The 27822-nt window shown below is 36.6% G+C and overlaps 1 protein-coding gene across 3 annotated transcripts in view; it reads right to left on the reverse strand.

Moving 5' to 3' along the window:
* Sema2a (Semaphorin 2a) overlaps positions 1–27822 on the reverse strand; it is a 373380-nt gene that overhangs the window by 43029 nt on the left and 302529 nt on the right. For all 3 annotated transcript variants that reach the window (XM_066281591.1, XM_066281601.1, XM_066281582.1), the window contains one exon: positions 14947–14998. In XM_066281591.1, the coding sequence (XP_066137688.1) occupies positions 14947–14998 (52 nt within the window). The remainder of the gene's footprint in view (positions 1–14946; positions 14999–27822) is intronic.

Consider the following 27822-nt stretch of genomic DNA (forward strand, 5'->3'; position numbering starts at 1 on the left):
ACTTCTATCCTTCGGGAAAGTCTGGATGTCGGTCCTCTTAACGCAAGACGAATAATGGCCGCCATTTGTTCTGGAAGCGGAATTAACTACTTTAATTAGTTTGGGACAAGGTGAATTTACGTATGTTCCCTGGCATGGCCGATTTCCTAGCGGAATTGGTTTACTAAAAGTTCTTCGTGCCATTAAGAGTGCCAAAATCGAATCTATGCACTGAGAGATGATTTATATCAGCTTCTTAAAATTGACATGTAAACTAGGCCCATATATCTTCCTGAGCATCGCTAATGTATTTCGAGAAGATAATGAAAACAATCCTGGTCCCCTCCAGGAAATCAAATCATGAAGACAAATCGCTATCGCGACAACGTTCGCAATGGCTTTTGAATTTTTTAAACCGTAATGCCTAGTCGGATCTCTTGCCACGCCAGATTTAAAATTGTCTTATCTGTTATAAGAAGCGTTTTATTGCCAGCCATTTGTTTTGAGCTTTTTCTGAATGCCTGAATACTTGATATGACGTCCTTTTTCTGGATCCTTTTTACTTATTGAGTTATCTCAGGTTTCAGCCACAGTTTCCTTTCCGGAGGCCCAAAAGCAATTGCTGGAAAATCGTTCCACTTTAAGCGAGTTCACGCTAATTCTTTCAGTTTTTTTTTGTTATTATTATTTTTTTTTTATTAAGCCCAGTATTGGCCGGAAATAGTTTTCTCTTCACAATGCAGGTTAGAAAATTCATTAACCAACGGAAATTACTTTTTAAACTCGCCTGCTGGCTTATTCGATAATCGGCAGATCCTTTGACCGGTAAAATAGACAGAAAAGTGCAAAATATTATGTTTTAACGCAATAAAACGCAGCTAATTTAACGCTAGATAAAGCCCGGGCAGTATTTTCAAACCTACGAACGAAGCAGCTAAATACAGTCAGTACCAAAAACATTGGGACGGAGGATGAACATTTACAAAAACAGACATTTTTCCGTTAAAAGGTGATAAATAAATAGAGATTTTTTGTGACACTATATTAAATTACCAACAATAAGGACTTGCAGTAGGAGCTTCGAAATATCTACCAACAAAAATATACAATTAATAAATATTTAAAATGATAACATCTCGATTGTCCAAAAATATTGGGATGACTCAGATCTTATACTTCTACGGGAAACACCGATTTTTTAATATTTAGTGCGGCCACCTTTTTGCTCAATAACACTTTGTAACCACTTTATCATGGAAAAAATATCTGTTCAATTTATTCCATTCTTTTCCAAGATTTTTTCCGTGAAATTCTTCCATGTTAACCACGAAAATGGATTCGCCGGCGTATTGTTTGAAGAGAGACCTTTTTCAATTTAACAACAATAAAATTTTGAGTTTTGGAGCCATTAATTTTTGGATCTTCTTTAATTTTTCGCATAACAAGACGTTGGCCCCGTCGATTCAAATGTTTTGAACGGCCAGTTTATGGAATAAAGTCCAGTGTGTCTTCGTTATTATATCGTAAAATAATATTTCTCACTCTACTTTTATTAAGTTTTAATATGGAACCAATTTTACTACAGGAAAAACTTTTTCCATAATGATACACTACTACTAAGTGTCTTAAATCGAAATTCGTGTTTTTACCGCGCCCCATACTGTAATTAATTTGAAAACTAAATAGCACTACTTAACATAGCACGAACAAGTCGAAACACGTTTTTATTTATTAATATCGTATTGTTGATATCAAGAGCATTATGAGTCATTTTAAGGGTATGTAATGGAATCGTTCCAATATTTTTGGATCGTCGAAAGGTTACCATTTGAATTGGTTGTTGACTGCGAATTTTTGTTGTTAAATATTTGAAAACTTCAACTATTAGTCTTTATTGTTGGCGACTAAAGGTACTATTATAAAAAAAAATCTGTGTTTGTTTAACAACTTTTAATCGAAAAATAACTTATTTTGTAAGTGTTTAGCGTCCGTCCCGATATTTTTGGCACTGACTGTATGTGAAGGGAAGGGTCAAACATGGGCGTCATTTCCACTTTCTGATTGCATACGCCAGTAGGGAATATAATCAGGCATATGCACTTTTTGCTCTGTAAACTTTCAAGTTAGCTCAATTATGCGGTGTGTTAAATAATGATTTTTATAACGCGGGCATTCAAAAATCCATTACTGTAGCTGTCGCATTGTTGCAGTTGTAATAAAATGTTGAAATAAATCTACACTTGCCACAACTTAGAGAGAATTCGATCCGCAATTCGTTAGCGCAGTATTCGAGGACTTACAATTTTTCACAATTTCTCTTCTGTTAAGTATCTTTAGTAGTTTCCAACGTAAGTGTTCAAGCTCGCAAAATGGACGTCATTATGTTATTTCCAATGTAGCAGCATTTTTTCTTTTTTACATAGAATATCCTAGGGATAACCAACTCGGAAATTGGTTGGTGCGGCACGTCTATTTTGGCAATAGCAGAATTTTCAAATTATTGTTTTTTTTATTGTTTAGAATTGTGCTCTCAGATATACCTAAATGAAGCCTCGATACGCTACTGACTTTTTGCCATTCAAGGAGCGAAATAAATTACACATTCATGATACTTGAGTTGATTAGAGATGTAAAAGACTTGTTTGTAGATATAGCGTTTTTTAAATATTTTTTATAACATTTTGCTAAATTAGTCTCTCGTGTCTACAGATATCGCTCTACCGAACCATTCATTTCTTGAAAAAACGTGAAGTTTTTTCTGGTGTACGTTCTTTAGTTTGCAATTTTCTTTGATTAAAAAATTGTTTGTGTGTGCAGAATATCTACTCGATTCATTGCTGCAAAAGATCTATTAGCGTCGCTGTAAGTTTGGAAATATATATTGTTTGGAACGGGCTTTTATAGCGCAGTTTCTCAAGTTTTTTAAAGTGGTTAATCTACGCTACTGCTGCTGGATAAGTAAAGATTAAAAATTTGTTGTGTATAAATAATATCTACTTAATTGGTTAGCCTGGGATTCATCGGTATACAGGGTCTATTCGTGTTGTTCCAATTTTTCAAAATCCTCTCTGGTGAAGTTTTTTATAATGCAGTTTCACAAGTCTTTAAAGGTGGTTCTTTGACGCCACGCCTCTACAACGGGATCTTAAAAAATTCCTGTATATAGATATTATCTGCTTGATCAGATGACCTCCGAATAAGGTGCAGAATATCTATTCGGGTGTTTAGTCGCAATTTAAAAAGATCCTTTGCGGAAAATCTTGTTATTATAGATACTCCTACTTCAAAATATGGGTTCATTACGCCATTGCTCCTCTCCCACTCAAGCTACAAAGGTTACTGCAAATACGTAGTATCTAAGGGATTATTTTACCCGAAATTTAATGGTGTAGAAGATCTATCGGGTCCTGAAATGTGGTTTCAGTACGCCTCTTTTTCTCAACAACTTAAGCTATCAAATTCGCTGCTAATGCACAATATCGGAGACATTATTTCGCATAAAATTAATTGCCGCAGAATATTTATTAAAGTAATTAATATTTGTATTGTGTAAAAATGTTATTCGTTGAAGTATTTTGAAATGCCATTTTTCATGTTTTTAAATCCAATTCTTCTCTACCAGGCCCTGCTTATTATAAATTGGACTTAAGTATATCTGTATACAAAGTAACGTCTTGATTAATGAAAATTTTTCGGTTTATGTGTTCTTAAATAACATTTTCGCCGCCATCCGTTTCTTTATCGATCCAGATGCAAAATTTTCTGCCCTCATAGTAACGGCAAAACGTATGTGCACGTTACGATTTTCTCGATTTTTAAAATTATTGTTTTAAATTAAAAAAAAAAGAAAACATTTTAAATATAAAGAATATATTAAATTTATGTATTGTTTATGTTAAAACAAAGTTTCTACAAATTGAATATTCGTAGGAAAAAAAGGAAATTATGAAAACCACTTAGAATAAAGTACTTGCAAACTGCAACTTGCTTGAATTTTTAAGGCTTACAAGGTTTTAATATTTAGTAAAAAGTCCATTTGCATCAATAATCGCTTGTAAGCATCTTGATACAGTATGGACCAAAATTTTTATATAGTTGCTAAACAATTCTTTCCCATTCTTAAGTCGGTAGGTGTTTAAGTTGATCGCATCCTGAGATTGTATATTTCCTTATCCTTTGATCCAGATGGTACCATAAGTTTTCAATTATATTAATATCAAGAGATTGTGGTGGTGCATGCAATTGCCTGCCAACATTATATACATATTAGCCACTCTTTGGTTTTTCGGGCAATATCTTTCGAATCATTGTCCTGTTGGAATATATAGTAATTTTCAATGACCATTTTGACAGCACTTTGCCTCAACTTTTTTAGAAGTTTGCTGATGTAACTTGTCGTATTTTAGTTCCCTTCTATTCGAACTAGCATATCCATCTCATGGTAAGAAACGCAACTCCACACCATAATATGTTCATCATCACGTTTGACTAAAACTCGAACATTTTGTTTCTTTAATTCCTCATTATGTCTTCTTCAGATTGTTTTCCTACCATCTGAACCAAACAAATTGAACTTGGTCTCGTCTGAAAAGAAGACATTTTCCCAAAAAGTTATCGGTCCGCTGATATATTTCTTTGCAAAGGCCCGGTATTTATTACGGTTTGTTTCACTGACATATGGTTTTCTCCGAGGAGCTCTACCATGGAGGCCATCCGAATTCAACGAATTTCTGATGGTTCTTTCACTAACCTGGATTCCAGTAATAGTTTGAACCATATTTTCTAATATCGGTGCGCTTATAGTAGGATTTTTGAGAGCTTAATTTTTGATGTTCCTTAGTGTTCTCAAGTTAAGCTTTCGTGGACGTCCTTTGCGAATCTCATTTTCGGTTGTACATAGACCCTCATACCTTTTGATATGTATCGAACAGTGGAAAAGTTTAACTCAAGGTAATCAGCAGTTTGCAGCTAAGTTTTTCCTTGATTTCTAAAAAAAATGACGTTTGCTCCTGTACCAGAACTTAATTCTCTTGTTTTCACCATGTTCGCGAACTGAATTATCTTTAAAACTTCTTCTAAGTTATTCGAAACATCGAAAAACATTTTAGCGATGTCTTTGAAAAAAAAGAAATTCCTTATACGCCAATAAATAAATAAGGAAATTGGAGCAAGTGCATGTGAAAATACTGTATTCCAAGCAGTTTTCATGATTTTCTTTTTTTCCTACCAATGTTCAATTTGTAAAAACTTTGTTATAATATAATTACTTACTATACTCTTTATATTTTAAATGTTTTTTTTTTATTTAAAAACGATAAATTTAGAAATTGAGATAATCGTAGTGTGCAAATACTTTTTGCTGCCACTGTACACAGTAGAACACGGCTGTCACGAACCCCCAAGGGACTTGTCCTGTCGTTCGTTATATGCAGTGGTTAGTTATAGTCGACCGAGGAAAAAAGCTTTCTGATTCAAAATGTTTGTTTTAACGAAAGGCGAAATTGTACAATTTGCAGGTGTGGTAAATAGGTGTATGTATATTAAATGAGAAAAAGAAACAACAAGAATCTTAAATAAAGAAGAATTTTAGGTAGAAAAGAAGTCCGTAATTTGATTCTGTACCTTGCGAATTTTCAATATCTTATCAGTTATTTTGTTTTGCGAAAGGTGTGTTGCACTCAAAAAGTTTTCAATTTCTGGAGAAGTCATTTGTACGTAACATGTTACGATCTTCAGAGCAGAAAGGGCTTCTCGAGCTGTGGGAAGTGAAACTTCATCATTCGTGACAACTTCCTCCTCATCACGCGAACCGTTTTCATATTGATAATTGGCAGTGATTTGAACAATGTCAAGATCACTAGGAAATTCAGTAACTTCCTCGTGTACATCAATCATGTTACACTAGTTTGAGTTTATTTCGTCAAAATCAGAAATGTACTGGTTTTTGACCCATTCCCTCAAATCTCTAGCAGCTCGCTCACAGCAACATCTCCCAACGGTTCGCTATAACCGAACTCAAAGCTTCAGAAAATAATAAATATTTTAGGTTATAACTGAGTGTTCGTTATATCCGGGTTTGTTATACCCGAATAAAAATACATTAACTTTATAGGAACTAGGACGGGACTTTTTTGTTCGTCCGTTATAACCGAGCGTTCGCTACAGTCGAGTTCTATTGTTCTTCTACTAGAATACGTCACATACAATTCGTTGGTGTAGTTGGTCTATTTGGTCAGTTACACATTTGGAAAATGCTTATTTTCCATACAGGTTCATAAAATTGCCCTTTACCTACGTGGAAATGATTTCAAAACTCACAATGGGTATCAACTAAATGAGTTTTAAACTCACAATGCACTTTCCTATTTTTCCTATCACCAAAAATCAAACCCTCTCTAGACGAACATTCAAAGCAAACCTAATCTAGTTTTTTCCCTTTTCCTTCCCCTATTAAACAGTAATTCTGTTTCTCGAATCAGTTTTAAGTTGATACGTGATAGGAATCAATTGGACTTTAAACTTCTTTGGCCCCAGTAATAATTTTCGGTTACTACGTGATTGGACGTGGTTTGCCACTCTAAAGCAGAAAGTCACGATGCCAGTTAATCTTTCGTTCTTTCTGTGATGCAACAGTTTCGAGCATAATAATCAAACTTAAGGCAAACATCTCATTTTAGAGATTTCAATTTCAGTTTTGATTATTGTTTGCTCAGACGCAACCTGACATTAAATTCACTGTGTTTGCAAACATAATCTCGGAAGTAGCTCCAGTCGCTGTTTACTATTCTTACGGTAACTGGATACGAGCAAGATTTAGATAAAATAACATTATCGACCAACAAAATGTCCTAATAATCTTCTTTCGTTTATTAACGGAATCACCAAAGCAAATGAAGGAAGAGATTGGATACAATTTTATGTCCATATTACTGTTTGCTTAAAGAGGCATTTCTAGAAATCGATAAAGTTACAACTGTTATTACCGGCTTCCCTCACAGCCGGAGGCTCTATGGGGAGCTCAATGTATACACGTTTAATATCCTTTCAGTAAATATAGAGAAAACTGCCTTTTAAACGATGTTTCATGTAATGCAAGGCCGAACTCATTTGATTTCTATATACCACGGTTGTCTCAAGGAATCGATATGTCAATACGGCTTTTCGTGACTCCAGACGGGATTTACCATACTTTGAAACGTCAAAAACAAATACCCGAAGTTATCCGACCGTATTAGTGTTTTATTCTTATCCGCATGTCTCAAACTTCCCCTAAGTCCTGCCGCTGACTGCTGGTTGCTGATAGCTCTGGCTGACTGCTGAAAATTTAAAGTTTCGCTAACTTCCCTTCGGGGGAATATTCTCGCCACATATTAAAACAATTTCTGGCTGATGGTTTGGTCGGCTCTTGCTAAGTTTCGCTAAATGGATATAAATAATGACAGTTTGTTTTGGATGAGAGCGTGCGGATTTGCTCCAAGAAAAGGCTCGAGTAAGGTCAGATTAGCAGATTTTTAATTTTTTTAAAAGTTCTTAACAGCCTTCCTGTATCGCAACGTTTCGATAAATTGAATCAGTAGGTGTACTGCGTACCGTGGATTCACACTAAATTTTGAATTTCGGGTAGATAATTCGTGAAGCCACACGACTGGTGACGTGAGTCAGGCTTAACGGTACGAAAAATTGCATTGCAAATTTTTTCTAACCACAAGAGAAAATTGTTAAAGGTCCTACTTGCTTACATAGACCCTTTATCCTAACCAATTTCCGGGAAAATAATCTGTGATATATTGGGTATTTAGAGTAAACTTTCTGGCTTGGGTGGTGGAGAAATAGAAGTGAAATATATACTGCGTGACATAGAAAAGAGAACACTCCATAAAAATAGTTGTATTTAAGTAACCCTTTGGTATGCGTGGTTTTACGCTAAAACAAATACTTCATTAAAAATTCAACAAATTTAATTGTTAAAAAAATATAATCATAATTTGTGGGCTCTCCGCGGCATCGTATATATTCTTGTACACGTCTAGGCACATATCTAATGAGGTGATTGATGTCCTCTTGGGGTATCTCATTCCAGGCTAACTGGACAGCATGACATAGCGCCGCTAGGGCTTGTGGGGAATGGAGTAAATTAGGCAACTTTCTACCTACAATATCCCATACATGTTCGATCGGTAAGAGATCAAAAGATCGAGGTGGCCGAGGTAGCAAATTGATTGAATTTTGTTGTAAGAAGTTCATGGTCGCTCTAGTCACATGTGGTCGTGCATTGTCTTGCTAGAAAACTGGATTAACGAGAGTTCCCAGAGAAAGGACGAAATGAGGTTCCAGGACTTCTTGCATGTATTGTGGAGCAGTCATACTGCCTCTAATGAAAAATAAAGATGACCTGTTACCCAAACAGAATCTGGATTCGTCACTAAACATGACATTATCCCATTCCAGAGTCCCATGTATCCGATCTTTGCACCACTGCATTCGATTTTGACAATAATTTAAGGTGAGAAATATTACAAGATGGGGATAGGAAATCAGTTCAAAACTTCTATCCGGCGATAAATGGTTCGGATCCCAATGGGCCTTTCATACTCAGCAAACCACTGATTCACCAGTGTTCTCGACGTGACGATCATATCTCTTAAGGTCATAATTCGAAGGCGGCGATCTTGGCGTTCTATAGTTCTTCAAGTAGTTCTCCTTCTGCCTGTTTGCTCTTCATGGAACCATGCCTGATAACGTCTCATTATAGTGTTTAACCTACGGTTCAATCTAATGGCGATTTCACACTATTTGGCCTCTCTCAAACTCGCTCAATTGATGAAAATTTCGCTGCATTCTGTGTATAGGCACATTTGATTAATATGAAAGCACTCTCTAAGCACAGCATACACCAATATATGATATTTTGCAGTTATATTGTTGATATTTTATTGAAATTTTTATAGAAAAAAAAATTCCTGATAACTTGTACATACATTGATAAAATGACGGAAAATTTAATTGTCTTTTGTGTACCCATATACAAACAAGTATACCAAAAATTATTTAAATAAAACAATTTTTATGGTGCCGTTCTCTTTTCTATGTCACGCAGTATATTTTCGGACACCAGAAATTACATTCATTATCATGTTAAATGCGCCACCCAGCAATAATAATACGTAAGCTTTGTACTTTTGGCAAAATAATGCTTCATAACAGAGCATCAAATGATCAGAGTTTCAGTAAAAAAACATGTACTAATAAAAACGTTAATAATGAGTGACATCGCGTCGTACAGCGATGCAAGCGTGTATTCTTCGCGGCATAGTTCAGAAACAAATGATCAATATCCTCCTGGGGTATTTCATTCCATGCTACCTCAAAATGGTGTCGTAAGTCATCCAAATGGTTTGAAGATCTCGATAAATTTCGTAGACCACGCATGCTCCACAGATGTTCGATAGGTGATAGATCCGGTGAGCGTGCAGGCCAAGGCGGCATTTCCAATAGTGCTTGTCCTAGGTATCTTTGAGTAATATTCGCAGGATGTGGACTGGCATTATATGCATATGCAGTGTGGTAACTTTAACTGAAATAAATTCGGCATCTATATACGTGGCATTTGATTTATAGCTAAATTGCTTAAACACGTCAATTTTTTTTTATCCGAAACACTTTTTGGCAGTATTCTAATGCTGCAAATGTCACCCCCTTAGCTAGGGTGACAGTTACCCTTAAAAGTTTAAATGGAATGGGGGTTCAAGTGATACACCAGTGTGAAGCTGGGCGAACGCAACAACTCAGGTATCAACTACAGATCAGTACTGATTTTGTAGCTTGATTATTAAAGAAGCGGTGGCGTGATGAAATTATAAGTAAAGCACTAGAAAGCGCACTACATAAGATTACTGAACTCGCTTGGGAAATCTGAATAAATTTAAAAAAAAAGAAAATTTTTCTCCCAGTAGGCTCCGATTACAAGTGAAGGAATTGTGAGAATTACTGAGTACTGGGGGTGGTCACTGATAGACTTATATGCACATTTGAAGTTCCACTCAGCGTTGAGGTTCTATAAGCCGAACCAAATTGCGCTTTCAAGTAGCAGAAATCTAAAAGTTGTCTTGCAACAAACCACCGCACAATTGTATTGAATTTTCGGCAGCATAATTTTTTCAGTTTGGATTTCAGCTTCTTGTCTTCTTTAGTGATTAGAAACCGTATTGTCTCATTCACCAGCAATCTCCATTATTAAAATAGATAATTTTACGTTATATTATTTCGCGGAAGAATGCAAAGTATCTATCATTTCTATTCGCCGGCATGGAACTAATTTTACAAATATTTCAATTTCCGCAAAACTTTGTCCAGAATGCTCGCAGGAGAAAATAGAAATAGCAAAATGGCATGATGGCCTGCTTCAGAAAGCTTTGTTGTATTTAAATGAGGTTCACGTTTAAAGCGATTGTACGGACTGATTCGATAAACTTTCGGCTCGCGAATGTTTAGTTTCAATATTCAGTTTTGACATGGCCTGCATTGTTGTGCTTTTCTATTATTATTTGCACTCTTCATGTTTCTGAACCTGCGTTAGTTACGCCAGTTACGAGGATTTTGTGAAGTTCTCTGTGAATTTTTTTCTTTTTGGCTATTTTGCAGCAAATTGCCAATTTTGTTTTATTTTGTAATTTCCGATATTAAAAGAACCCCCGGATTTCGCGATAGCTCATAACACTGCCGATGCAGGCATATTTTTTAATTCAGCACACAGTCAGCAGCAATTGGAAGGTCGTAAATTTCCTGCTAATACGGCGCAGCTTTTGTCTCGTAATTCACATGTTTAGGAGATTTATGCCCTAAAAATCTATTAGGAGCAGATCCCGTATCATGCTAAAGTCTTCATTATGTGTTTTAGAAGCAACTTTGCACGTGTTCCTTTTGCACAATCTCGCCTTTTTGCCTAGACAAACAATTGGCAAAACCCAGAAGGAAATAGACGGTAAAATACGTTAAGAATGTGTCGGTTTCCGTGATAGATGGCTATCGCGCGTGCAACCTTAATCGAGCTATTTTTCCGTTTTTATTACCGAGAGATTTCCGATTCACTGTGTTTATGGGAAGCCAGCTCTTGTAGATTTCTCGCCGAGATGCCACGATAAAAATATGGTCTTAAATATTATATGTCGATGGTTTATATGGGCCGTGGGCTATGAATGATAGATTTGTTTCGGTTTCTCAACAGTTGGCTTTTATTTGTAGTCGGGAGATTAAATTTATACTTATTAAAACAAGATATTATGACAGAAGTCCATTCTAAAGAACGAAAAAAACTGAGAAATATGGCAGTTTACAAGTTTAAACGAAACTTTTAGGGGGCTTAAAACATCCGTCAAGAAACTCAAAAATTGAAAGAGTATAGAATAAACTTATAAACAGTGAACTCACGCCCAATGAGGTGAAATGACATCGAATTGACTTGGCCACACCCACGATCTATATTCATTGCGCAAGGATTACTAAGCGGTATGCACATCAACCTGGAAGAGTCTACAGGTTAAGAGATACCCGATCGGCAGGGATTCACCTAAGAGTTGACAGGAATGTCCGCTACGGCGTTTCGAGACAGTGAAGGCCGCTACGTTAACGATAATTCTTCTTTTCAGGCACCGAGTTATAGAAATATGCAAAAAAGAGCGAGAACATCTAAAGGCGTTTATAAGCGGATGTGAAATGGTGCGCTGTTTTTATTTGATTTTAACTTTACGATCTAACTTTATTGGTTGGGGAGACAGGGCTAACTTTCGACCTGCCTATCAAACAGCAAAGGCTGGACTGGTAGGTTTTAAGCCACATCTGATTGGAATGAAAGGAAAGAAACATGTTCTAAGCGGTTCTGAAGGTAGAACTGTAAATACCAAAAAGTTGCTTTTCAAAGATTGATAAAAACCGTTCTTGTGTTAAAATGGACTTCTATATTCAAAATTTTATATTTTCTACTGCGCAGCTGCCTCTTATCCGGCATTAATTAGCTTAGAGAAGAGTACCAGTGCTTCCCACTGATGAGATATGCGCCGAGCTGACAGGGACTCTACTTTGTGACACTCCTAATCGGCTAATCATTGCACGAGAGAGGCGCATCCTGATTGATGGGCGTTACTTATTCCCTCCATTAACCGGTGAGAATATCAATAAGGCGGTGCCAATTTTATATAACGATAAACGGGCGTGGCAACATTTTTGTTGAAATTGCCCCCTCCAAACAACAGTAAGACAATATATTCTCCTATCTCACCCTAAAACTATTCGCTGTATAGAGCCGCATAAACGAGCATGCATCATGTTTCGCTAAAGTTTATTAATGAGTCCCGTATAGAGCTCTAATTTGCTTTGACATAGTTCTGCCGCTGAACTTCTGATTCAGCATCCTTCGCCGAATATCGTTTGATTATTCCTCAATTTGCGACTAGTTCTCGAGATATCGATATCAATTATAATTACCATCGGCGGAACCATACAGGGAAATCTCTATGTCTTTATGCACCTCGCTATCATTATAAGTTAGTAATAATTGGATTGTTTAACTCCAAATTACAGCTTCTATGCGATTTCGTGATGTTTGTACGGGATTGCGTGTCGAGGTTGATTGATATCTTTCATGGGGTGATACCCAGACACCCTAATTATAATAATATCCCTCTTTCCAGCCTTGGGCTGGGCATATCTGCAAACATGCTATAACTCAATGGAATTGCTACTTACTAGCTGCAGTTGCTTTCCAAACTACAAATAAGCACGAACGTCAAAAACGAAGGCAATAATTTAAATTGGGAATTGTCTAGGACGCTATATTTGTTGTCAGATTTATTTCGATGCCTGAATTTTGATTACCGTGCCTATAGAGAAGAAATTAATTTAAGAGATGCTTTATAAAATTTTACCATCTTCGGCCAATTAGAAACCTTACAGGGCGGAGCTATCAAATAGTAACTCAATGCGAAACAATACTCTTGGATACACCCTCTACTCATTAGAGGAGAGCTGATGCAAAGGGGGAGTGGTTTCGCCTGATCAGGTACTATGTGACTGAGCAGGCAGAAAGCTCCATTGGAGAATGAAGCTTTATATAAATTTATTAGCGGATTTATCTCGTCGCTCGGAAGATTTAATTCTCACAATACACAGTACGTGTGAATGCCTTTTAAGTTCAACAAACCAATTTATACCAAATGAAAAACAAATAAATTGGAAAACGAATGTGGAAAAACAAATTTGGTAATGTACTCTTGTTATTTTTCAGATTTCATTTAAATCGGCCGGAAAATTTAACGGATACAGCGGGAAAGTAAATGTGGGTCACTGGATTGTGTTTTGTGATAATGTGTAGTCAATTTGCGTAACGACGCGGGTTAATTTTTAAATAAACATACACAAAAAAGCCGGGGAAAGGTGAATTGATGATAATTCTGTGATTTGAATTAGGATGTAAAAAGAAATGGAAAAAAAGGTACTTACGAATAGGAATCGTCCCTGTTTGCAGAAATTTGGCTGATTTTTATAAGGTTTGTGTACAATTTGCCAACTAGTTTAAATTAGCATAGAAATAGTTGAAATTTTGCAACTAGCGCCGCCCCACCATAAGCAATTTGTTAGGGAATATACCGCAGGCGTAGGTTAAGGCTTAAGTTGTATGTACCGAACTTATTAACAGGAAATTCGCATTTTTTTTTACAAATAGCTGACGTTTAGCAAAACATCTAGATTTTGTTACGTTTTTATCGGCTCCATTAAAAATACGACCATTTTTTAGTTGTGTCTAAAATTATTTGACGTTTTACAATATATATTGCCCTACTGTAGACTATTTGCGAAGAGATAACTTTAGGTGTGACTAATTTACTAGACAGTCCAATTAAGTGAAATTGAACCAACAATGTTTGCACCGTAACGCAGTAACATGTCTAATTAGAACTAAAGAATTTAGTAAAGTTGTTCGAAGAAAAATGTGGCGAGATCAGTGTAAATTTTCTATCTACTAAATCAGAGCTTATATGCCAACAGTATTACGTGTTTATAATCAATTAAATTCAGTTGTAGAGTGCATCACTGGTTTGACTTGTCCGTAACAGTGATGTCTCGATTTGACTAAGAGGCGCGGTGAATTTAATTTAAAAAAGTTGAACATTTTTTATATCAAGAGTATATTCAATTAACGCCTGGCGTGACAGTAGTTTTGCATATCTGCTTAACCTAAATTTAGCATAATTATCACCTAATTCTAGCACTTAAGCGACAAAATACTCTACTATCAAGTAAAAAAAAATCGTTAATGATTTTAGGGTAAAACCGCAGCGTCGCAACTTGAGCCACGAGATTTTTTGTTCCAAATATTATATATTGCGTTATATAAACAATAGTATATATTGTATAATTAAATTATTATCAGACGTAGACTATAAAAAAAAATTTTAGGGACAGTTCTGTATCTGTAATAAAGAGGGACTAGTTTAAAGTATTGGGAAACTCCTCGCCCATATCGCTCTATAAAGATCAGCAATGTCGTTTATTTTTTAATTAGTGACAATCGGAAAAACCGTAATTTCTCTTTGAAAGAGTAGCTTTCGAAGTTCATTTTAGAGGGAGTTTTAAACCCACGTCAGTTCGACCAGATCAGGGTATAAAAACACCATCACTCTAAGCGCTAATCACCCAAAAACGGGTGGACTTCTAGGGAATACCGTTTTGGACTAACTAAAACTAACTCACGGGCACGGACAAGGGAGCCGCATCAAAATAGAATAAACTAGTAAACGATTAAATAACGACGAAAAGTCGAACGTTTGTTACATGACCAACGATGATTTGTCAATTCGTGTCAAATTGGTAGTACGCCCACCCGTAAAGTGGCGGATTTTCTGAAAAGCGGAGGCTAACCCGAGCTAACCGAAATAAACTTCGAAAGAAAAACGTAGCACCCTGTTCACTTACCTCACAGCTGGATTGGTTAATATTGCTTAGGTTCAGTCGGAAAATGCGGTCCCTGGAAAAAAAGGAAATTGTTTAGTGAAATTTATCTCTTGGGAATAAAGTGCATCTGTAATTATTACAATGTAACCGTGCTGGATCTGCACCCGCATTCTGAAGCATTTAACCTTAATAAGTCAACTATTCGAGAACGATAAGCTTTCTATAGCGGTCCTGTTTACAAATGTTGGGCAAACTGAACTGAATGCACATTTGAAGCCAAACCGCGCAACCATTTTTGGGACATTACTTCCGCATGAACGTGTCTTTGCAGGAGCGGGTGCCTGGCTTATCGTGTTCATGGAGAATGGAGATATATATGGCGCTTTGTACGTATCCAAATGGAAGGCTTTATTTAATACCATCGATTCGATATTAGCCCCTTTTTTCTCCGGAGAAAATTCGAAACGCAGATGCCGAAACTAAATTTCATACTTGGGAATGCGCGTCGATTTATCTAGCAAGGAACTGGAATTTCGATTATTCGCTTCTTTGTATTCTGCAGCTTTTCACATTTTACAATTCTAGGTATTTTGAATATTATATTTCACAGTGGTGCGGTATGGGAGTTTCCTAATCGGAAAACAGAAATGAATCCATAACTCAATCATAGAGGCACAATAATTACATTTCGGCCTGTATCTCGCAACAAACTCATAACGCTCTATGTAGTTTGTTTAAACAATTCATTGCGGTAAATATTAATTTATATTTCGAAGCTGATTACAGGAATTTAAACATAATTTCCTCACTTCGACGAAAATCGAAACTGTGTTATTAAATATACGCAACAATATCAAATCAGGGTTTAATTCTGAAACATTTGGAAATTCTGTTTGTTAAAATATTGACGTTGATGCAAAAATTGAATTATTACCCCTGCCTTTCAGATTCGATTCGTCACATGATTAGTACAAAAGCATTAACAGGGGATTGTTCGGTTTTCGATTTGATCCAATTCAATGTCTGTAGGTTGAAAGCCACCATTATAAAGAAGTCCCTCTGTTTAAATTTGTGTTTAGGCCAAGGCCCTATCGATTTCCCTAATATTCTTTTACCAAAATTCGGATATGTTTCTCCTCCGCGAAAATCCAACTGGCTAACGTGCAATATTTCTCTACCCAATTCGGCCAGGTTTTATCTAATATTCATGGCCCCTCAAGAAGTTAGAGACTCTAATGTGAGCCGAAACAGTCCGAAACTAGTTATACTTATGACATTTTGATTGGCGTTTGCTTTCTATAATCGAAAACCCTTAGGAGGTATACGATACAATATATCCTGCCTTCTAAACTTGATATTCTGACATTTGGCTGAGGTTGCCTTTGTAAATGTTGCAAAAGTGTGTGTTCAATATATAATTAACCACTGTCCCCATTGGTAGTGGAAATCTGCTCATATTTAAATATCTTTTGTAGCTCAATTTTTAATAATACCGTGCAAATAATAGTAAATAGGCGGCAAACCGGAAATTTAAGGCTCATAACGCGAGCAAAAATATCGTAAAATAAAAGCGCACATCCGAGCTCCATCCAGTTATAAATCTAGCATATTCTTTTATTAAATTCATATCCGAAGCTGCTGGCGAACATAATAAGCTTTTATTTAGTGCTAGTATCCAGTAGGGCATTATTTAAAGTCCGTGTACCCACACAGTTTAACTGACAAGTTTGCACTTGATCGCCTCTGCGTAAACAAGTTAGAAATTGATTTTTCAATCCCATGTGCAAAACAAAACACCCTTCCTTCTTCCCTCGCTGGAAACTGAGGGGTATGTCGATGCAGGGGTTTGATTTTTATTTCTTCGTTTCTGGAAAAGAATACCGACGATTGTTCAGAGGGTGTACCACAGGAAACCATGCCCACTTCCATTATCATCTTCTTTGGCCGATGCTTCGACGAACGGTAACATGTTATAAGCCCCCTAAAAATGTATAGAACGAAGGTTTCTCCTGATTTAACCCTTCAAGAAATGTAAGACAGACTCCCTGGGTATGTACAGGGGAACGGTTCTTTCCAATTTGTTCCTTGCCAACATTTTGATTGGTTAAAATGTATCTATATGGAAATATGCCTTCAAATTTTAAGTGGTGATAAGATGAAAGGCGGAGCGAAGTAAACCGCGCCTCCCGCTTCCCTCATTAAATTCTCCTATAAGTCAATTTAGATAGGGGTGTGGTTTTCCTCGATTTGTCTCTTGTGAGCCTATAGGATTGGTTAATCATATTTAGAGCAAAGCGTAACATGTTACCCTCTTCCCTCACTGCTTAAGACTTACTGCGATGTTATTGCAGAGGCGTGGTTTCCATTTAAATTTCACTACTGAAAAGGAGGCCAACACCCTTTGTTCTTTTTGGGAAGATTTTCATTGGTTGTGGATGGAACAAAGGGTTTAGCAAAAGAGACCACACCTCCCTATTCCCCGAACAGCGGTTCAGATTGGTCGGGGTTTGCCCCAAAGTTTTGATTGGAAATTTCGGAAAAGAAATCAAAATGTCCAATACGTTGAGTAGAAGGATCTTTGAATGCTTGTTTACTCATATCAATCTTCAAAGTTAATTACCTTCTTTTACAAACGAACAGCTTAAATGCACAAACTTTTCACAGCAAAAAAGTCCGTTTTCCGGTGTACTTAGCGGAAGTTAGCCATTAGCCAAGTCGAAAAACCGCATTTCAATTGTCTGCCGGATTGCTTTCGTATTTTCCCTGGCCCTTCTTCCTGTGCCAAAGAAGTGGACACCAGAATCTGTCCCGAAATTAATGGGACGGCATCTTTTTAGGTCACGAGACATGTTTCTACATCAGACCGTTAATTGGAGCAGCTTCCTTTGAAATATCGGAGCTTTCTTTGTTCGAATATGAGTAAGTAGATTGGTGTTTTTGTAAATGGGGACAATAAAGCTAAGTGTCGAGAGCTTTTAGCTCCTTTATTTCCCCCGATATTAGGTGAGGTCGTTTTTTATTGGTGGTAATAAATTTTATTTCTTGCGTTCCTGTTTTATATTATCTGAAGGTAAATGATTTTGGCGTCTTTCTCTCAGAGGGCAAAAACCTAGATTCGTTTTTCGATTTATGTGAGGACCAAATTTGCAAACCATAACGTCATGGTATTCAATTGAACTCGACCGAACACATTTAATTTGCTTCTAATTAAATACTAATTTCTGATAAATTATTGTATTCCCATTAGGGCTCATTACGGAAATCGAATAAACCTTTGGATTCAATTTCATTACTACAATTTGGGTTTGAATCAATGACATTATTGTTGTTACTAATTATTATTGGTATTTAGGAACAAATTGCATTAACAACAGAAAAATATTGCCTATAGAGACCTTTGTAGTCGAGTCAGTTAAGGTAAAATGATTCCATGTATAGCCCAGACAATAAGCTACACAATGCTACAAGAAAAGTAGATCCAAGATGTCCATTTAATTACGCACCGTTGTTTATCTTACCTTTTATATTACTACAACTTGTCCTACTAGAAATCAGGGCCAAAAACTTATTAACTTTTCTGAAATTTCGTATTCTACTTCATTAAATACAAATTCTTCTATTTACGCAGCACGTGCTAAGATGCTGAATAGCAGAAGAAAAGTCGACGAAGACTGTTAAGTTAGGGCCGTAACGATTTTTTTAACATGAAACTCTTTCTGTTCCAAGTAAGTGCTAGTAAATAATATCTCCCATCTATTGAATGTCTCGTTTTCTACCGAAGTAGATTCAAATTCTACTTTTTATCGGTAATGTTATAAGCTGTTGAGTGAAACAAAAAAATTAGATGGATAATGTTTATGCATAATGTATAGTCGTGCATGCAGAATAAAAGAAAATATTATTGTCACTTCACGTCAGGTTCACAATTTCGTACTTACTATTCCACATGTCGTATACCCAAATAAGTATCCATTTCACCATTTACAGCTCATGAAACAAGCTATAAATGGACGTCGCAAGAAAAGTGGATTCAGGGTGTCTATTTACTGGGGTTTTTTCCACTCAAAGTCATGTCTAATATGTCTGACTTATTTATATACTTGTTCTACCAAATCAACAGTTCTACCATCCTCAAACTATCAAATAAACCGTCAAATAATATTGGAAAAGTAAATTCAGAAATTCTAGTAGGGACGAAAGTATCTCTATTTCTCCCTGATATCAAAGCTGAAATAGTCTTTCAATTGAGTCCTTTCTTTCTGCTGAATCAAGTTCCAATTTTACGATTTATCACCCTTGGATTCAGTGATTTAACGATCCAAGAAACCTAGGTCTAGATTAACCATTTGGGACGTGGAATTTTTTTGACTATTTATACTATTTTTCCTACATTAAGTTTGGGTTAATTTGTTTTCGCACTTGCTGGTGCTTTTATATCGATTCTTTTCGATTTCTATTAAATTTTTTAACGGTTAAAATCGCCTAGAAATAAAAAAACACGTGAGAAGAAAAGTTGAACTATCGAGTGACTTATTTTTCACAAAATAAAAATCACCATTTGTAGTCTATGGAAAAGGATTCTGAACGATGCAGGAAAAATAGATCTCGAATGTGTGTTATGAACATGAGCATTTTTAAGAAATTGTTCGAACTTTTTTTACTGATAAGTAGAGATAATTTCTCCTGTCGCGTTATTTGTCGAATCAGGAAACAACTATACAATTTGCAGTTCTTAAAATAAACCGCCAAATAATACGGGAAAGGTAGATTTAGAAATTTTAGTTAAAAACATAAAATTTTCTTAAATATTGTCGACACATTTTCGACACGTAATAAGCTCTATAGCCTTCCATTCACTGACTTTATTGCTTTCCACTGAATCGGGTATTAATTCTACCATTAATAGACCATAAAATAAACTAACGAATAACATAGAAAACGAAGTAGATCAGGGATGTTCAGTTACGGCTGTAGGATTTTTTTTTATGTCAAAATTTACTGCTTTGTCAGTGATTGTTTCTTCAAGGAATCTGAGATTTTAACGTGTACCTTTTTCCACCGAATCAAGTATCAATTCTAACATTTTAGCCCATAGAGTGAAGTACATCCAGGAGATCAAGATAGAGCGTTGCACAGGAATTTTAAGTCACGAGTACATCTTTCGTACGTCAGCATTGACATTGTAGATTATTTTCGAATTCTCAGATTCCATATACGAGCATAGTCCCAGAAGTGCTCATCCGAACATTTAATGGAAAAAAATTGGAAAATATTTTATTATTTCTCAACATAGGCTCCTTTGAGATTAACACACTTTTCCCAGCCATATTCAATGGCTTCTGTATCCTGTTTGTTGTAAGAGGCTTCGAATGTTTCAAAATAAACATCGCCCTCAGACCTCAGACGAGTCCACCTCTTTGTTATTGGAAAAACTTCTACTGAGCCACTTTTTCAACATTCGAAATACAAAATAATCTGAGGGGGCAAAATCTGGGGTATAGGGCGAATGGGGAAAAAGTTCGACCAAGTTAATTGATTTTGGCCATTGTCATGACGGAAGTGTGGACTGGTGCGTTGCCTTGATTAACCAAGACTTTCTTTTTCGTTAAATGCGGACGATTTTTCTCATTTTTTCACTTAAATGTTGCAATAAATTTGTATGATATTCTCCATTTATTATTTTTCCTTTCGGGAGATAGTCAATCAAAATTATGCTAAGTGCATACTAAAAAACTAACCCCATCACCTTTTCTGCAGATGAAAAGGTTTTCGTCTTTTTGGGAGCCGATTCTCCCCTTTGAATCCATTGTTTTCACTGCTCTTTCGTCTTAGGTGTGAAATTATGGGCTCATGTTTCACCCATGATTATGAGTCGATGCAAAAGCTCGGTCTTGGTGCGAGGCTTTGCCACACACTCCCTTGAATCATCTTAACGGGGCTGCTTTTGTTCAATTGTGAGTGATCGCGGCACCCATATTGTGCACAACTTTTTCACATCAAATTGTTCGGTCATAATACTATATATTTAGAGGAATTTTTTGAAATATCTACTTTCCAGTACAGTTTTGTGGATTTTCACGACAATATCTAGAGTGGTTAAATCTGGAGTGTCCTTGGATCGATCACTGCGGAATTCGTCTTGGATGCTTGTTCGACCATGTTTTAACTCTGCCACCCAATATCTGGCAGTTGTTAATGAAGGTCAAGATTTCCTCAGAGTACAATCGGATTCCGCTTCAATGCACGACGGACTAAGACCTTTTAAATGAAAGTATTGAATCACGTATCGGTGACTAATTTTTTCCATGGATCACAAAATCTCTGAAAGCCTTCACCAAAAACGGCTCCGAAACAACCACAAATCAACTTAGCACCTTTAAACTTTACACATATGCCTTTTAAGATTAGGTCTCTGTAACATCGGTAAATTTCCAACACAAAAATCGCCATCTACATGTCAGGTCGGATACTTCTCGTAACATTGAACAGAGTATGTATCTGTATTGTCACCCACCTGTATTGTCAATCTACCATTATTCCCCTAATTCTTGAGACTGATAAGAGCAGCTGTCGAAGAATCCCGTAACTTGCATTATCATTGAACAATTCACAAAAGGATTATTCGCTCCCAGGAATCAATACGCCAAAGGGATATCGCATCCAGACGGTGTGTGTTGACGTGCTAGGACAATCTGTCTAGTCAGCTGTTTTGATTTCCAGCTCAGCTTAAGTCTGGATAAACTCGAAATTTACAAAGCAAGGCAGGATTTGAGATAAGCTTTTCGATGTTGTATAAATATGTACGTCGATAATTTTTTCCGGCGAGGTTGTAGGAACCACAGGTGCTCTCGAAGCAGAACTAAATTTATATAGAACTTGCGAAACCCTGTAACTTTAGCAATTTTACAGCCTCTGATGGCAACATATTGTAAACAAACACTCTAACGTGTTATTGATATTGTTCCATCCCCCGATCCATCGGAAAATCGTGTTAAAAGTGATGCCATATTCCGGTTTTGAGGGGATGTGTGAGAACTCTTCATATATTTATGTATCGAGGTGTGTATATTTTGGGATATTGGGTGCGAATATATTATGTAAATTAGGGAAATTTCCTTCAGCGGTTTGACATTTTGGAGTTTCGGTTTTATAAAGGTGGTCATAAACCGGCCATTTTTGAGGCTGCTAAAGGGTTGTAAGAGGCCGGCGCAATAAACTGCGGAGTCAACGTACCTTAACAATTTATATCCTCAGATATGGAGACAATATCTATGTTGCATTGCCAGAAAATCCTGGCTTTTATTAATCTTATAAATCAGCCGTGGAAAGTTTGGCAAGATTTGGGAAAACAAAGAAATAAGATCAACCGTAAAACGAGGCGCTTTCCGATTGAGTAGCGACATATTTGCTTTTATATACATGGGTTGTAAACAGAAGGAAACAGAGGGACTAGCATATAAAAATCTAATACCATTAGCTTCAGTGCGCGAACTTCGACGGCGCCAGTTGAGGCAAAGTTTTCTCCATACACGTGCACCGTCAATTGGATATATTTACCGGATTTAAGGAAAACTGGAAAACGAATATTCGGCGTATTTGAGATGTATAATTCTAATAAGCTTCGGATTTGCTCCTCAGAAAAAGAATGGAATTTAAAAATTAAATTTTGCCATACGCGACAACAGTCCCAAGAGTGCCCAACTTGTGATATAGATGGCGATTTTTTTGTTAAACAATTCCCTATATTACGAAGCCCTAACCTTAAAAAGGTTACGTGTAAAATTAGAGGGTGTTAAGTTTACGGTGCTAAGTGAGCCGATTTTGGAAATTCTAAGAAAATGGAAAAAATTGGTCATCGATACGTGATTCAATATTTCCATTTGAAAGGTCTTAGGCCATCGAAAACCAAAGCGGACTTAGATTCGACCCTGGGGAATTTTCGTAATTTGATAAAAACTGCCAAATATTGGGCGGCGGAGAATAAACGCAACCGTAACAGCTGCCAAGACGAGTTTCGCAGTGATCGGCCCTATGACACTCCAGACTTGACGACTATAGACATTGTGGTGAAAATCCACAAAACTGCATTGGAAGACTGTCAATTAAAATTTCACGAGTTACCAGCCACAATAAGCGTTTCTAAAAGAACTATATATCGTATTGTGATCGAGCAATTCGATATGAGAAAGTTCTGGACAAAATGAATAAAAACAGCGCCGTGAGGATGTTTCAAGAGAGTGTTTGGCAAAGTTTCGCAACGTTAAAGCCGAGTTTTCGCGTCGATTCATAATCGTGAATGAAACATGGGTCCATAATTTCACACCTGAGGTGAAAGAGCAGTCAAAACAATGAACCCAAAAAGGAGAATCGGTTCCAAAGGTGGCGAACACCGTTCCATCTGCAGGAAAAGTGATGGCGTCAGTTTTTTTGGGATGTACGTGGGATCATTTTTACCGACTATCTCCCTAAAGGAATAACAATAAACGGAGAATACAAATTTCTTGCAGCGTTCAAGGGAAAAATTTGGGAAAAATGGCCGCATTCGGAGAAAAAGTCTTGTTTCATTAAGACATCGCACCAGTCCACAGTTCCGCCATCGCTATGTGCAAAATCAATCAACTTAGTTTCGACCTTTGTCTTCGCCTACCCTATTCTCAAAATTTAGCCCCCTCAAATTATTTCCTATTTCCGAACTTGAATCAAAGGATCGGTGGAAAGAAATTTGCCAATAATGAAGAGGTGGAATCTGACGTTGATATCTGTTTTGAAACATTCCAAGCTTTGTATTATAAACAGGATGTAGAAGTCATGGTACATCGCTAGGCAAAGTGTGTCAATCTCACAGAAGACTATGCTAAAACAATGTAATATTTTCTACACATTTTTTTAGTGTTAGGCCGGGCGTTTTTGGCACTATCCTCGTGCTTTAACCCCATTTCAGATGCTTAGAATGCAGCTAAATGCATAGAATTCGCTGAAAAATAGGAACACCTACCCGCTTGATGGGAAAGTATCGAAAAACAGCAAAACAACTATCTACCTTCTCTAACTATGCCTCGGAGACTTAAATGTCGATTTCACCATCCAATTTACATTGAAAATGGGATAAAAATGGATATCTACTCACTCAATTTTGTGGTTTTTCCTCAAAGCACATCTCAGATACTTAAATACTGTTACGACCGGCGGGAGACTACCGTATGTAAAAGGAGAGGGAAAAAAGGTTCAATACGGAGCTGAGGCGGCGTGTGATTGATTGCTCCTTTTTATGTATGGGACAATAATTGCTTTAATTTAGTAAATTTGTTTATGTCTATAATTGCGTGTTCCTAAAAAAACAATAAAATGTTGTAGTTATAGAACTTTAGTTACATGGGGAGACCATTGTTAAGTAGTGAGTCGGACTAAGACTAGTACAACTACGAGAAGCAAGCGATGTTAAAGTTTTTAGTAGTGAAACAGTGGCTCATTAATGAATTGCTAATCGGCGAATAATTGTAGTTGTGTTCGTTGATTGAATAAATGGTGTTCACGTTGAAAGTGAGCATGCCGGAATCTTTTAAATCCGGCAAATCGCAACAATATTGTATGTATCGCCCAATTTTAAAATTACCAAAGTGTGAAGTTCTCCCTCAAATCACACAATAGACGATCAAACTGACGTGACAATAAAAAAATGCGACAAAAGTAACTCGAGTGTCTTTTACAGGACGCACTCATATTAATCTTATAGACACTAGTGCACTCCCTACTACAGTTACAGAACGCGCGCTAGTGCCCCTGCCGATACTATAAAAAATGAGAGTTCGAATAAATCATTTTTCGACCTTGGGAGACAAAAATTCTTATTGTTAGGCGATACCGTGCGGCACAAGCAAACGAAATGTTCCACTGGTCTTAACAATGGAGCTTCCCATGGAGGTTCTGCAATTTTCACACATAATGTCTACGTCGAGGCTCGGATTTATCGAAATGGGTTGACTTCTTATTGTGCGATCTTGAATACGCGAATGTGAAAATCGACACTTTTGTGGCGCAAATTCGTGTTTTCTCGACTGAAAATGTCTCCTTAACGTGTCTGCTTTGTCTTCACTTCAACCCATAATTTATATCTGAGAAAGTGTCTGCTTTGGTCTCCGGGTAGACAATTCTCTCATTAGGTCACGGCAGACACTGGTGCTGGTTGGGCGCTGGGCTACGCCACCCCCTGATAGAACTCACAATAACAATAGAAACTCCTCTAACCACACCTGAGACATGGGAAAATTGACTTTAACATGAAATAATACCCTCTCGATTGGGCCAACTTCGTTTGTGGATTCACTGATGCAATTGGTTTTGAAATATCACACGCTTGGTTAGAGGAACCGGAGAGCTTCCAAATTTTTTTAATTACCTTATGGCCCCACAGGTTTCGTTCGACTTTGAAAAATCTAATTTCATTATGAAATGATTCCAGGGAGCAGCCAAAAACGCAAATTCGAATCCTTATAGAAACAAATTTCAGGGTATCGATGCAATAATATTAAAGTTTTAGTAATAGCGACCCATATCGTCCAAAGAGCAATTACTCTTATAGTTCGGTCACAATTAATTTCACTACGGAATTCGGCTCAAGGAAGGGTTTCTTGATATACGACGGAGCCCTTTAAGGGATAGCCAAATATTTGTACTGGAACCAATAAATTTAAATTAGAGGATGTACTAAACTGCGATGAAGGAAACGCGATATGGGGCTAATTGTTTGGAATTGCTGCGCTATCCTTTCATGGCGTTGTTGTACTAATTGTTATTAGTTCTGGCTCTGTTGTGTACTCCTCTCCGCAAACGCAACTTTGCAAATATATTTATTCGCTCGTCAAGAGGACTTTGAATTATCCTTTTCTGGCTCTAATCCAGAAGTGAAGCAGTAGTGGACACCCAGAGAATCAATGTGCGTCCAAATTGCTTTCATTGCGACCATCCTTTATTCTTTACGTCCATAATTTCTCGAAGCGCTTTTATGTTTCTGGCGCAGCAAATTTGAAGATTTATATTTTTGTTTGTACGTTTATTAAAATTTCCGTAATGCTCCTAATGGGAGTTAACCAACTTGAAACGCGCACTGACGTACTATAAATGAGAACAAATGCGACTCCCCACATTTCAGTTAATTACTGTTGCGTTCGCGTCGCGACGCTTTAAATAAAAGTTTTTTCAGCTTACAATGCCATCATTAAGCCATGTGGGTATAGTGGCGATATTTCGGGGTTTGCCGGTTCAATCAATGCCTCTTTTGCTGATGCAGGAGCGCAATCAGGCGGTTCTTTGATAATATGTGAAATTCGCTAATGTCAAGTCCAGAAATATGAATTGCATTAGTAAGCGAAACACTTTAAATGCCGGTTTTGTCCTAGCAAAACGGTCCAAGCAATCGACGGCAATCTACCTACCTAGAGTCAAAATGCCTTAAAGTGGTACTGGAAGATCGAAAGGAGATGATCTTTAACATCGTGAACGTCTCCATACCGTGCAGCTCCTCCCTCGTTAATAAACAGCCTTTTGTTAAAAATAAAAGAAGAAGAGCAAGAAGATAAATAAAAATAACCAACAACTGTTTGTGCGCACGAAATCGAAAAAAAAATAACAATTTCTTATCAACAAACAAGTTTTCCCATTGTTTACGTACTATTTAACCGAGTCTGCATTGCATTTTTATCAAATTTATACGTATTTACTCAAAAACAAATCGATTTATTTTGAATCTCAGTACGCTCCTTAAAGTGTTTTTGAAAAATTTTTATTTTGAGTGGTCACTTGACCCATGTTTCAATTGAACGAAATTCCGCCATTTTGTGTTAACGGTCACGTAAGCGACATTGATGAAAATGAACGAACGTAAAGAGATAGTAGTAATATTTGTCCTATTTAATGGCGTTTTAGATTTTTTTTAAGTTAACAAGAGGGACAATTTAGAGCCGCGCAGTATAGAAAAAAATTTATGCTGACTTTTTATTAAAATGGTAATTAAGGCAATTTAGATTGCAATTCATTACGTATGCTAGGTGCGTTCTACGAAAGTTTTAACGTTCAACGAATATTCGTAAAAAAATCGCCCTTAAAAAAAATTTTGAAAAAATGTGCTTTTTTGATACAACATTTGAAAGTGAACAAATTCTGTCAATGTTTCTGAAAAATCGTCATATAATTCAGGTATGTCTTAGTAAAAATAAGCATTTGCTTTCCAGCTTCCTGGAAAAATGTTCTGTTTGTTGTTTAGAAAGCTAGGGAGATTACGGCGAGCTTGCCTAATTTCCTATTACAAAAAATATCTCAGAAGCGTCTGAAAACTCATGAAAAAAAAAGGAGACTCTATTCGGATGCTTTGAGATCTGTCCTTGAATTTCTTATTTGCTTTTGAATATACCGAATTTTGAAAAGAATTAGTGCAATACACTACCGTACTGCAATTTTTAAAACTATCAGAACTTTCCTAAAAATTCAATACAATTTTGATTATCGTTTTACGACGTCCCTGGAAAATAGTAAATAAACTTTGCTAGAAAGGTTTGATAAAAATCAGTTAGGTGTACCTAGAAAATCGTGACAACCGTGAGACATCTGCCAAAAAAAAACTTATTGTTTTCCAGGCTTTTAGAAGACTGCGAAGACAATTATAAACTGCATTAGATGGGGAAAAATAGGCGTAAAAAAACATGCTTTTTTTGAAAAAAATAAAAAATTGCAAGTTATCTCAGATGATTGAAACGTGGAAGGGAACCCTGTAGCCTGGAAAAACTAAAAATGTTACTAGAAATCCGAAAAAGAGCAACTAATGTTTTTGTGAATTTTGAAAAAGATGTTTAAGTATGAACAGACCCTGGAAAATTACCAGTTAACATTCCTTGAACATCGTGG

The sequence above is a fragment of the Euwallacea fornicatus genome, chromosome 1, assembly GCF_040115645.1.
Source record: "Euwallacea fornicatus isolate EFF26 chromosome 1, ASM4011564v1, whole genome shotgun sequence".
NCBI classification, from domain to species: Eukaryota; Metazoa; Arthropoda; class Insecta; order Coleoptera; family Curculionidae; genus Euwallacea; species Euwallacea fornicatus.